Source organism: Peromyscus eremicus, chromosome 4, assembly GCF_949786415.1.
Source record: "Peromyscus eremicus chromosome 4, PerEre_H2_v1, whole genome shotgun sequence".
NCBI lineage: Eukaryota > Metazoa > Chordata > Mammalia > Rodentia > Cricetidae > Peromyscus > Peromyscus eremicus.
In genome coordinates this window covers 55,735,660-55,748,837 of record NC_081419.1, presented here as the reverse complement: position 1 = coordinate 55,748,837, position 13,178 = coordinate 55,735,660, and the positions used below count along the sequence as shown (strand labels likewise).

Here is a 13,178-nt window from a genome sequence, read left to right as displayed (position 1 = left end):
GCCAGAAAAATGTCACCAGGCTCCTGTGACCTCTCAGGCCATGCCTGTCCTCAGACAATTTTAGTAAATCCATGTCTGGAGATCATTTTGGCTTCTCTAAACACTTGGTGATTCAGGAACCAGCGCATGACATTCCCTTTTGATAAGTCAGGTGTATTAAAACGCTGCTTTCAAACCTCGAGGAGGCATCTGTTAGGGGCCTGTTTTTCCTTCTTTGAGTCTTCTATCTTGCACAATTGTGCTTCCTACTATTGGGGAACAAGTTAAGGGACTATAATAAAGCTGAAATATTTCAAATTCACTTTTGACTATCTCAACTTAAATTTGTGAAATGCTCCTGGTTTTTTTTTTTCCTCAAAAGATTTCAACTGCAGCAAACGTGTCACATGCCTCCCTAAACCACTAATGTGCACTGCATAGTTAATAAACCTCGTTCATTCCTTCAACACTTAAATATAAGAAATTCAGTGTGGGGGCCAGATAGTCAGAGAGAAATCAATAGCTACCTGGCTGTTTGGACTCCACCGCCACAGCATGTGAAAAGCCATCTTCCTGATGAATTCATCACTTTGTATAAAAGCTGTGCATTATGACTAAACTGAAGGACATCATGGCTTACAATCCATCACGACAAGGCTTCACTGCTGTTTTCTCATGCAGAACCTCATTACTGCTTGCACACCAGAGCATGGGATTCCCAAGGATTTCCTTATAAATGCAGCATTTCCCCGGGCTCCTGCAGTGGCAGATGCTGAGGAATCTCTCTGCAGGCTGAGGGACATGGGGAACCTTTGCTGCCCCCAAATCCAGAAGCCAAGAGTTAAAATTGTATAGAGTCAGCAGGCTGAAGAGGTGGGTCAGTGGCAAAGAGCATATACTGCTCTTCCAGGGGACCTGGGTTCAATCCCCCGCACTTACATGGGTGCTCACAATTGTCTATGAACTCCAATTCCAGGGACTCTCTTGTCTTCTTCTGCCCTCCATGGGCACCAGGCACACATACAGTATATACACTTACATGCATTCAAGCAAAATGTTCCTACACATTAAATTAAAATAATGAATCTTTTTTTAAATTGTATAGTCTCAGACTTCTAGATATACACTAGCCTCTTGGACAGTCTTCTGTTTCCTAAGGAAGTGCCAACATCATGGAATGCCCATTAATTGACAAGTCACTTAGAGCACAATCAAGCTGGCCATGCAAAAAGAAACACAGAATTCAGTTAACACACTATAATAACCTGACAGTATTCGGAAATGTCCTTTTTATTGGGGAGTTTTCCTCTTATTTGGAAAGGTTTTCTTTTTTTTTTTTTTTTTTTTTCAGAGCTGAGGACCGAACCCAGGGCCTTGCACTTGCTAGGCAAGCGCTCTACCACTGAGCTAAATCCCCAACCAAGGAAAGGTTTTCTTAACAGACTGATCCTGTTTTTAAAAACAGCTGGTAACGTACACAGAAAGGCACCAGGGAGCGAGCTCTTTTCCTTACCATTGTTTCTTCTATTACTCTATTGTATACAGTTTGGTATCATGTGTTCTCACTACCAGAGTCCATTGTTATTGTTGTATAAGATCCTAAAATTATTTTATTCTTTCTCTAGTTTATATGTTAATTGACTATTTTCCAGTTGGAACCACTGTTGCTATGATTATTCTATAATACATACTACTTCTGTCAGGCATCTCTCTGGAAGCAGAACTGCCGAGTCATAGGATATGGTGTACTACGCTTATGGGAACATTGTCAAATAGGTTTTTCCAAGTAGTTGTAACAATTTATGCTTCATTATGACTGTACCTTCTTCCTCAAAGCTTAGTCTCTCTTCATTGTAGATATAATCTCATGACTATGTAGTAGCATCTTCTTTTAGTTATAAATCTCACATCCCTAATGTCTAGTGTACCACATTTTATAGAACTAGCCATTTTAATAACTACTTTTATGAAATGGCTCTTTGGTTTTTTCCTCATTTTTCTTGTTCTAATTTCTTATTGTCTTTCTATAGACAAGGGACATGAATATATACCATCGATACTATATCGTGTGTGCGTGCCTCTGTGTGTGTGTGTGTGTGCACACTAGTTCTCTCCCATTCTGTAGGTTGTCTTTTCAGTTCCTTGCAGATGTTTTTTTTGTTTGGTTTTTGTTTTGTTTGGTTTTGCTGTATCCTTGTTCTTAGTAGAATATGTTCTTTCATCTTTTCCTTTTGTTATCAACACCTTCAACTTCCTGTTTAAGAAACATTTGTTTATTGCAAGGTCATAAAGATGTTCTAGTTTTTCTCCTCATTGTTTTGCCTGTAATCCACAAACCCTAAGAATACCTTGAGGGTCAACACTGTTTCACTTAAATATATTTTTTCACTTAAATAAATGTTTCACTTAAGTATATTAAAAATATTCTCCTATGTGCTTAAGTGGTCCACCCTATTCTCCTGTATTCACCTTCTAGAACACTAGCCATCCCTCAAGATTGATCTTAGGCATCAACTCATCTAGGGACATGTTGATGAAACCAACTTACAACCAGATACAATTCCTTTCTCCCTTGAACCTCCTAAACAGTGTGTTAATAACACACGCTATTCCCTCCACAAGTATTGACTTTTAAGAGAAATATTGATGGACTTAACTACTTGTGTTTTCCCAGGGTGTGACATGGTATCTGGGGCATAGGATTAACCAGTGACCACACTTATTATAGCTTACACAACACTGGCTGTGTCTCAGGCACACTGTTCAGCACCTTCCAAAGAAGGATCCCAGGATTTTGCTTACCCATGAGGAGCAACTGCTCTCCCATTTGAACTGTATCCTCATCCCTGATGGTGGAACCTTTTCACATAACAGCTTTTGATTTATGTAGTAATGGTCTAGACTTTTGAGTCAGAGGAGTTTGAATCCAGGCCATAGCCCCTACTAAGTGGTCTTAATTGCTCTAAATCTTACCATTCTCTTCTGTAAAATGGAGATATACAAACGTGATGGGTTTACATCATAATTTAATAAAACAAAGGATGCAGATCACCTTACATAGTACCTAGCATGTAGTAGAATCTCAGTAAATGCTTGTACTTGTTATTAGTATTTTCTATTCTCTCTTAAAAGTAAAATAAATCCTGACATGGTTTATAAGCCCATCAGTACTGTTCCTTGCCAGTCCCTTATAACTATTGATTGAAATAATACAGCTCCTTGGGAAAGATTATTTTTAGATCAATGTATTCTAGAACTAGATCTCATAGAACAATTAGAAAACCTTACACACACATTTTAGTTACCACAGATTTAGACATTATATTAATGTTAAGAGTTTTAGCTAATCCCCAGCAGCAAACATTTTCTGTTTTCAGATTGAATGTTTTAGATATCTTGGTGTGAGGTTAAAATCCTCTTCCTTATAACTGAGGAATTTACCTAGATAGTGAGAGAGTCTTCAGCAATAACCCAGTAATGAAAACCAGGAGCCAGAAGTCAAATTGCCTGGATTTGGATTTGAATTCTTGCACCTGTGCATATAAACTGTGTGAAGTTGAATTCACTCTGTGCCTCAGTTTCCCATCTCTGAAATCAGGCTAATAATAATATCTTGTTTGTTTATTGGACTGTTGTGAGGATCAAATGAATATAAGTATAAATATATGTGAGTGTATATGAATATACATTGATATACATAGCTATTTACCTATATGTGAATATTAATATCTGTGCTATGTGAATGTGATTGGATAGTACTTGGTCCATGGTCCCACGCTACCATTCTAAAAACCACTTTGGAAACAAAGCTTTATCAGTCTCAGCCTTCGATCACATGGCTGCCTCCTAGCGGCTGTGCTTGGTCAGTAGACCTCTTGGTCTTTTCTATTTTCCTGACACAGTGGGCTGAGAGAAGACCAGGGGATGCTCTGTTATTGGTTGTGCTGGTCAGAGGGAGAGACGTACAGTGTGAGGGGCCACAAAGCTGGGAAAGCAATGAAAAGGACAAACTGAGCTGCCACTCATTTTAATTTCTTTAGAGAAGTCATTAGGAGTTCCATATTTGGCGTGTATGGCATGATAAGTTTTCTGTTTCAGTACCCACAGGAAGGGTCGTACCTGGCCATGGCATAGGGAGCAAGTCTTGCATGGTTAAGAACAGACTTCATCTCACTCTATAAATGTTTCTTTATTTGGGTTGTCTTGTCTGGCTCTCATGTCTAAGAGTTAGATGCTTTGTTTGTTTCTGTTATGGCACAAAGATGAGGCACCAGGAAGCCTTGGGATTATAACCTAAAAGGGCCTTCAAGATCACATTTCTAAAGGTCAGAGACTAAGGCAATAATTCCAAGTGTCACTTGGCCCTCAAATGAGCTTTCATTGTGATGGATTATGACATAATCCATTGACATGATAAGGTACCTATAATGTTACAGAGGCAGTTGGCTGAAATAATAGGATTTTTTTTTTTTTATGATCACAGTGGTGAGTCTTTCATGTATTACTGGCTTCATAGGATAGATAAATATAACTTCTATTTGTTGGGACTCAGAAAACTGTAACTGTGCCCCCAGAGTAGGGTACCTTGCCATGCCGAGCATGGTGAATTGACAACAATTGAAAGTTCTCAGAACATGGAATTAAGATCTCCCTGACCTTGTCTCTCCTCCTCCTCCTTCCCTCTCCCACTCACTTCCTCTTCACCCTTCACATTCCCTTCTCTAAAGAAGTGTCTCCCCCCACCCCCAAAAAAGAATTCACCAAAACCAGAGGAATGTGTGTATGTGTGTCATTTTAACAGGAGGTTTGATAAATACATATGATATAAAAAGCCTCATCAAATAAGAGGAAACCCTATTTTGACTTTCTTCGTTTCTATGAGACTCAGTACTTTGTACACTGGCCTAAAAGGGCTAGTGTCCTAGATTGCATTGCATTGCTGTGATAAAATACTGACCAATCAGCTCGAGGACAGAAAGGGTTTATTTCATCTTACAGGCTACAGTCCACCGTCAAGATCATTGAGGCAGGGACCTGGAGGCAGGAACTGTAGCAGAGACTCTAGGGGAGCCCTGAGTACTGGCTGGCTTCTATGGCTTGTTCAACCCAGGACCACCTGCCCAGAGATGGCACCGCCCACAGTGGGATGGGCCCTCCTACATCAATCATCAATCAAGTAAAAGCCCCGGAGATAGGCCTACAGGCCAATGTGATGGAGGCAATTCCTCAATTAAAGTTCCCTCTTCTGAAGTGACTCTAGTTTGTGTCAGGTTGACAAAACCTAACCATTATAGTTAGTAATTAAAAACAAACAAACAAAAACCAACCAATCTGTCAGTGTTGGAGCGAGGGCTCATTGGATAAGAGTGTGTGCTGAGTTTGGGTCCCAACATCTATTGAAAAGTCCCTCAAGGTACAGTGTGTTTGTAACCCCAATGTTGGAAGCCTTTGGGTGGCAGGGCACAGAGACAGGAGGATGGCTGGAGCTTGTTGGCTGCCCAAGCGTAGATAGCATCAGGTTCAGTGAAAGATCCTACCTCAAAAAGCAGTAAGTCAGAAAGTGACAGACGAGGGTACCTGTCCTCCTCCTCTGGCCTCTGTGTACAACCCACCCAACTCAAGTGCACATTTATCAGCTTTATTACACACACATACACTTTAGGGTCATATATATTGCTGAATGATTGCAGAAAACCCAAAGTTGGTGACACTCTCACCAGTGGACCACGTCCACTTTGCCCTGGGTGTGTACCCGTGCACCTGTGTTTAAATCTAAGCCGAAGCACTCTTTTTAATTTTAATTAATAAACTGCACTTTACTTAATAACCGCCTCCATTTCCCCTTAACCCCCCAAGTTTGCTTTTTAAAAAAAGTTAAATATTGTTCCTGTCTCCTGAGAATAGCAATGCAAAGGTGGAGCACTTTTGCACAGAAATGGTCATTATGTCATTGTTAACCTTTTTTTCCTTTTTTCCTTTCCTTTTTATTTTCTTTTTTTTTTAAATCTCAGCAAGTCTTTGACTCTTAGAGAAATTGAACATTCTCTTGTAGGGCACAATGCCTTTTAGCCAAATTTCTGCTCACAACTCTCACTGACTTTCAGGCACCCAAAGGTGACAGGAAAGGCTTGCCAGCAGTAGGAGCAAAATCTGGAGTAAAATGACAGAGAATCAAAGAGTGAATAACTTTCGAATCGCTTTGTGCTTTGTCTTTCATTTCAATCTGCAAACGCTTCTGCGGAAAAGTCAGGCTTGGTGAAGCCGCGCTTAACAACCGAAAACAGCAAGGGTGATGTGAAGGGATTGATGGGAGTGTGGTTTGTTCCTAAGACCCATCAGTACTTTAAAACAATCTGTGTTTAACATGGCAAATTGTGTGTCATTAAAATGCTAATGAGATGGTAAACAGCTGCTAAGTTTTTATGCTAATGAATGGTGGAAGCTAAGTAGTTCTTCAGCCTCCTGTCTATTAGCATAGAGATGTGATTGGGTAAGGAGGATTGCGGAACAGTCTGACCTTCCTTGATGGAGCAGTCTGTTTGTGAGTTTCCCCACTGCATGCCGTGTGATTTGAGTTTGTTAGTACAGAGTGACTCTCACCAGGCCCTGGGGGCCTCTGTATTACACACTGCTACCACAGCCACCATGGAGGCCTTAGAGATGGAGCTTGGCTCCCCTTTCAGAGACCAACAACCACAAAACAGTTGTGTTTGTTCAATAGGTGACTTAGATTAATACTACCTACTTACCCTTTGTGCTTTAGGGTTCTAATAATTATGGTGATAAATTGCTAAAGGCCATTTTCTCCAGCTTTCAATTTAGCTACGATGTTAAAACAAGTCCTTTCAGATACGCCTCTGCGACATTTGATGCAATGATGTAATACATCATCTTGGATCTTCAGGCTTGAGGTTAGCAATGGAGATAGCATTACCTGATTAGGAGAATAATCTGTAATTAAGTGCCAGTGGTGTATACCTACCAGGCCAAACCAGATTACTTAATTGAGCATCAGGAAAACAAATCACTGTTCCGTCTATACTCTTGGCTAACTCTCTGTACTGCGTCCCCATATGTATTTCCTAATGGCTCTGACTGATCTGAATGACTATTACAGATAATACTTCAGGTGCCCTTTTTTTCTCTTATTTCTTTTCCTTTTTTAATATATTTTTTAAAAGATCAGTGTAAATGAGCTATGACACTCTACTCAACACTTGCCAATACTATCCACAACTGACTGGCAACATGCCACCAGTTTCTTTGGAAACTCATTACCAAACAGTTTGTCACTGAGGCAGGAACTTCAGTGATTTGGGCACACTGTAAGAGGCTGGTGGACACTTTAATAGTTGGGGCATTTTCTTACACTCCTCATTTCTCCCTCAAGCAAGTGAGGGATTCTAGGCATGAAATTATTGTGTGATCCAAGCTGGGCAGGCCAGGGAGAACTGAGGCCTCATGTTGCTGCCCAGCCCCCTTCAGAATGCCCCCAAAGGACAACTAATCCAAATGCCCATGATATGATAAATGAATATGCAAAATGTGGGACATGCCCACAGTAGGACAGCAGCATTCAGCCTTGAAAAGGCACAGTACCCTGATGCGTGCTACAGTACGAGTAATCCTTGAAAGCATTAATCTCAAACAAAAAAAGACATGTAAGGTTTTATTTAAACGGCATGTTCTGGACAGCTAAATCTATATATATAGAAAATTGATTGGTAGTTGTCAGAAGCTAGGGATGCTGGGTGAAATGGGAAAGGGACTGCTGCTACGGGAAAATGTTCTGCATGTGAAGATGATGTTCATTTACCATGCTGAATATACAAAAAAAAAACTATTCAATTTACAGTGTAAGTGAGTGAATTATCTGATATGTGATTAGTATACATACATACATACATACATACATACATACATACATACATGGGACTGTGTACGTAGTAGCTCGGTTGATAAAGTATTTGCCATGTAACCATGAGGACTTGAGTCTGATCCCCAGCACCCACATGAAAGGCAGCCAAGGTGGTACACTCTGGGAGATAACTTTTGCAATCTCAGCTAGGGAGGCAGAGACAGAGCTGGGGATCCCTTGGGCCACTGGCTGCCAGCCTGCCAGATCTGCAAAGCCCGAGTAAAACACCCTGACTCAGAAAACAAGATGATGGGTTCCTGAGAAATGACACTTGATGCTGACTTCTGGTCTCTACATACGTGGGTACACGTGTGCATACATACTTGCACAAGCAGGCATGCACACACACACAAAGCATGCCAGAGCCTGTCTCCTAGAGAGCCAACCAGGCCAGCAAATGTATCTATACTCTAGACTGCTAATCACCAGGAAGAATGCCAACATCATTCTAAATCACCGAGTCCTGAATTAAACCAGATACCGAAGGAGGGAATAGCTAATACAACTACTCGAGGGGACAGGTGCCCAAAGAACACAAGTTCATTAGGTATAAAAAGTAAGACAAAATGATGAGTTCCTGTCCCCAAACTCCATGTCTGCAGCCAGACCATAACCCACCTTCTTGTGTTCTCTAGCCATCCCATGTCTAGACTTCCTCTTTCCCCTAGAGCAAGGAAAATTTTGTGATCATTTTCAAGACAACGAATTGAGTCATAACTATAGCCAATAACTGCCAAAGTCCAAGGTTTCCTTCCTCATAAAACCCCAGTAATTATCTCTGATCTGCATAAAAACTTGCTGCTGGCTGTCTACTCCCAATAGTAAAGAGCATCTTGAGAGACCCTCCCTTATTCTCTAGCAGTTGGTGGGGTCTCAAAGATGCCAGGAGGGTTGGACGCCAGGACGTTCGCATTATGCCACACCTGCTGGTGGAACCTGGGAACAGTGTGTCACCTGACCCTGAGAAACCCTTGGCTTATGCACAGGGAAGTATTCTGCATGTGTCCCCGTCCATGAAGAGCTCTTTTTGACAATATTTGCCAGGTGCTTGCCTCTGTGACTCTTGTGTTTTGCCGGTCACAGCTCAGCAGCCGTGTGTTGGCCCTGCGCGCTTGGGAGGGAAGTGGATGTGAGTGAGAGACTGAGTTTGTTTTGTTTTGTTCTTGGCAGGCAGTGCATGCCACAGTACTACCCTTCCTGCCCTGGTGCGCACACCCACCCTGATGATGCAGCCTTCACTGGACATCAAACCGTTCATGTCTTTTCCAGTGGACAGCAGCTCTGCTGTGGGACTCTTTCCAAATTTTAACACAGTGAGTAAATGCATTTTTATTTTCCTTCTGCCTCTGTACTACAATCTCTTTTCTCTCACTCCATGCCCAGGTGGACCATGGCTAGAGTCTGTTTCCAAAGTGTGTGGCCGAGGTTCTACCTCTCGGCTGTGCCGTCGTGGAAAATGCCTCGCTCATGGAACTCAGCCCAAACAACAGGCAGCCTGTGGGCTTTACTAATGTCTCCAGAGATGATTCTCACCTGTTAACGGTGTCCAGTTTGGATGAACTTCACATGGGTTTGCCGTCTCTGTTATTCCTGAGGCCCTGTTCGGGTGTGTTCAAGGGCACACAATTTAGAGACATCGAGCCACAATGATTTTTTTTTTCCAATTTTTACTGTAAAGAAAACTAAAAGCAACAACTGTGGGATTTGTCTCTCTGGGTGCCTTTTTATTTGGGAGATGTTTTAGATAAAATATGACTTTCATCTAAACATAGTTTTTATTTGGGAGCTCTTGTGAGTTATTGAATCTGACTCTGACAAGAAAGAAAGATATTCATTTGAAATCTACATATGAATTTTCTATACAGTGTGTAGCTATTTCCCATTAAACATACATAACACTAGTGAATTGCTCACTCTGGCCAGCATATTCATGTCAGTCGCCCAACTTCCTTTTATTTGAACGAAAGGCATTTCATAGACATGCCAAGTAGAGCTGACATCATTGAACAGCAGGATTCTGGGTAGATTGGAAACTTCTAGCAGGAGAAAGGTTGAACACTGAAGGGACGGCATGGATTACATCTGCACCATAGATAAATACATTTGGTGGGGCAGGATGGTAGTCCTGAACAGGAACATTCTAGATGCTGCCATGATCAAAACAAATAATCGTGTTATCAACAGCACCAGACAGTGTGCTTTGGAAGCACTGCCAGATGTCCCCTCTTTGCAAACTTATCTCCTGCAGAAGTGAAAAAAGCAAGAGGGTTTTTCCTCAAGGGTTGTAAATAGAATCTGTTGACAAGCCTTCTGTTGGGGCCCAGTACCGTATGGTAATCAGCAAGTGAAGGACCGCACAGCTTTGGAAAGGCTCTGCCTTTGACTGGCCCAGTAAATGGTTGAATGTTTCTCTTTTCTTTTCTTTTCTGGCCAAAGCCAACAGGCTTTTTTGTTGGGTTTGGTTTTTGTTTTAAGGCATGAAAAGGTAATCTAATCCAAAGGAGCATGGAAATTAGATCAATCAGGGCCCATCTTGGCCACGTGAATCCATCACAAGTGAGCCTGTCACTGAATCTGCAATCGTTCCAAACATCACACTGTACTTAGGATGTTTTCTAGGTATTTCTGTTTGGGTCACCTTTTGTCTGTGGACTGCAGCACAAGGAGAGGGGCTGTTGATAAGCAGCGTGGGTGATGGAGCAATCTTAAATGTTTGCCTGTGCTTTGACTTTTTTAACTCAAGTCTCATACGTGATTGTTAGAACAAGTAGCATGATTTTTTTTAAATTTGCCCGCAGGAGATTATAGCTGTCTTACAAACATGTTCGGCTTCTAAGGAAACATTAGCACTCAAGGCAACATGAAAACTTCATTCTCTGCCCTGATCACACTCTACTCCCTTTACTAGGAATATGTTGTCCCAGCTAGCATCTTTGCCCCAGCTCCTTCCAACACCTCACACCTAACAGATACTCAGTGATGTTCTGGAGGCCACCATTGTCGATCTTCAAAATGTCTTGCATGCTATTGCATCTAGGTTTTTAAAGGCTGTTAAACAAAAATAGAGTGAATGCTTTCACAAAGTTCTTTCTTAACATAAATGTAAAATTTACATTGGCTTATTAGTGTTGCACAGGGCTCACAGATGCACTGACATGTCATATTACTTATTTATTGTGCAAAACAATCTTACACTATATTGATAAAACTCAATGAATATTCTTTTTATGTTTTTTCTTCTTAGAAGAAAATAAGCTCTAAAATTTTCAAATGCTGATATTACTTGATTAATATGAAGTGATTAATGGTGAAGAAATTGCAAGAAAACCTATCAGAAATACTGATTTTGCTCAGTTTACTAAATCCAAGCCATGCCCCTTCTAGTACTCTATGAAAAATTAAGTCAGCCCTAATGGGACTTCTCTTATCTTGTTGGGCATGGTGGTGCACACCTATTCAGTGCCAGTGGGGCTAAGACAGGAGGATCTTCAGTTCAAAGTCAGCTTGGGCTTCATACTGGAGCCCTCTATCAAAACATACACAGATGCACACATACACACACACACACACACACACACACACACACACACACACACACTTGCATGCACGCACACACATACGGAGGAGGGATGAGTGTCTCTCTCTCCCTCCCTTTCTCTCTCCCTCTCTCTCTCTCTCTCTCTCTCTCTCTCTCTCTCTCTCTCTCTCTCTCTCTCTCAGTGTGTGTGTGTGTGTGTGTGTGTGTGTGTGTGTGTTTCTCTGAGTTGCAGTTAAAATGACTGTCTTTTTCCCTACTGGTTTTTCCATCCCAGCACCCAACTCATTTGGGAAATTTCCTAGGAGATTTTAAGATGTGGTCAATTAACGGGGAATATGGGGGTCCCCTCCAAGGGTCCGGGAAGAATCTACAACCAGCTGATAATTAATCTTTGATGAAAAGAAATTAATCTATGTACACGAAACTCCTTAGTCCATATACTTTATTGTTCTGTGTCAGTTACAAGCTTATATTCTGCTCTCATATTTAGCTCATTTTTAGCCTGATTTCTCTCTACACTTGTCTGCGGTCCCCTCTAGGTTCTATCTTAATTACTTCATCTAGTTCTGCCCCTTCTAGGTTCTCATCCATCTTGTTCCTTCCCATATCATCTTTTCTCCCATCTCCTTCTCTCTCCTCATCTCGTTCTTCCTCAACTTGTTCTTCCCCATCTAGTACTTTCTCATCTGGCTCTTCCTCATGTTCCATCTCATTCCTCTAGTACTCTGTTCTAGCCCTTCAATCTAGTTCTTCCCCATCTCAGTTTGTTCCTCTCAAGTTCTTATCCGTCTAGTTCTCCCATACTCTTTTCTCTTCTGACTCTCTGTGCCCTGGAATTCCTGGTATATAAAGCCAGGCTTCCAGGGTCAAACGGAGGGGTAATAAGAATCACATTGAGAGGCAATAACCGTTAATTATCATTTGCAACCCCAAAGGGAAGTGACCAGTGGGAAAATGAATTAACTAAAGGCTGAATTCAGGTTATATCTAAGAGGATCGCTCTTATGTGCTCAACTATAATCTTAAACGTGATTGGTAGAAAATTTTAAGAATCTGTAAGTTGCTAGGGCAATGGGAGAAAATAAAACTGTCTTCTTTTTTCCTGTGGCTCCTATTTGTCCAAGCTATCTGCCGTTTTTCTGAAGGGTGGGGGAAAGTGTGCTCAGTTGCTAGGCAACCTGTGTACAGCTAGATGCCTCTGGTGATAGTTAAAGGGAGATCTGGAACTGGAGGTAAGGTTTGGGAAAGGAGGAAGTAAGGCTTAATTGGCACATCCGCCAGGCCTTCTCAAACAGGTAGCCTGGATGGTTAAGTCTGTTCTTAGAGAATACAGAGGTATCTCTGATAAAGTACTCTCCTCCATCTGGAGATGGACCTGGCCAGATGCTGCTAATGATGATAATTACAGGGAGGCTTGAACTGGGGTTCTGGCTGAGCATAGCTGTCAGCGCAGAAGGTTATCCAAATATTCCTAGAAGTGGTTAGATAAGGAGTTAGTGGTCTATAAAGTTAGTAAGGCTGTAAGAAAGGAGGGTCCGAGCTGAATTGTGAACATCCACCTGACCTAGGCGGTGTCTCCTTGTGGAATTTGTCTTAAATCAGGAGACTTGCCTGTGGACTGTTATTACTGCTAGTCTTTGAAAGTGGCTAGGGGAGATATCTGATTCCAGAGAAAGCCTTTCCTGAGGCAGTTCTCCAAATACCTGGAATGTATATGTCCATAGAGTGATCAGTCCACACTGT

The 13,178-nt window shown here is 41.6% G+C and overlaps 1 protein-coding gene across 4 annotated transcripts in view; it reads left to right on the top strand.

The window, feature by feature from the left end:
• Positions 1-13,178, top strand: part of Znf385b (zinc finger protein 385B) — a 401,032-nt gene that overhangs the window by 293,275 nt on the left and 94,579 nt on the right. For all 4 annotated transcript variants that reach the window (XM_059260779.1, XM_059260776.1, XM_059260777.1 and 1 more), the window contains one exon: positions 9,068-9,210. In XM_059260779.1, coding sequence (XP_059116762.1) covers positions 9,068-9,210 — 143 coding nt within the window. The remainder of the gene's footprint in view (positions 1-9,067; positions 9,211-13,178) is intronic.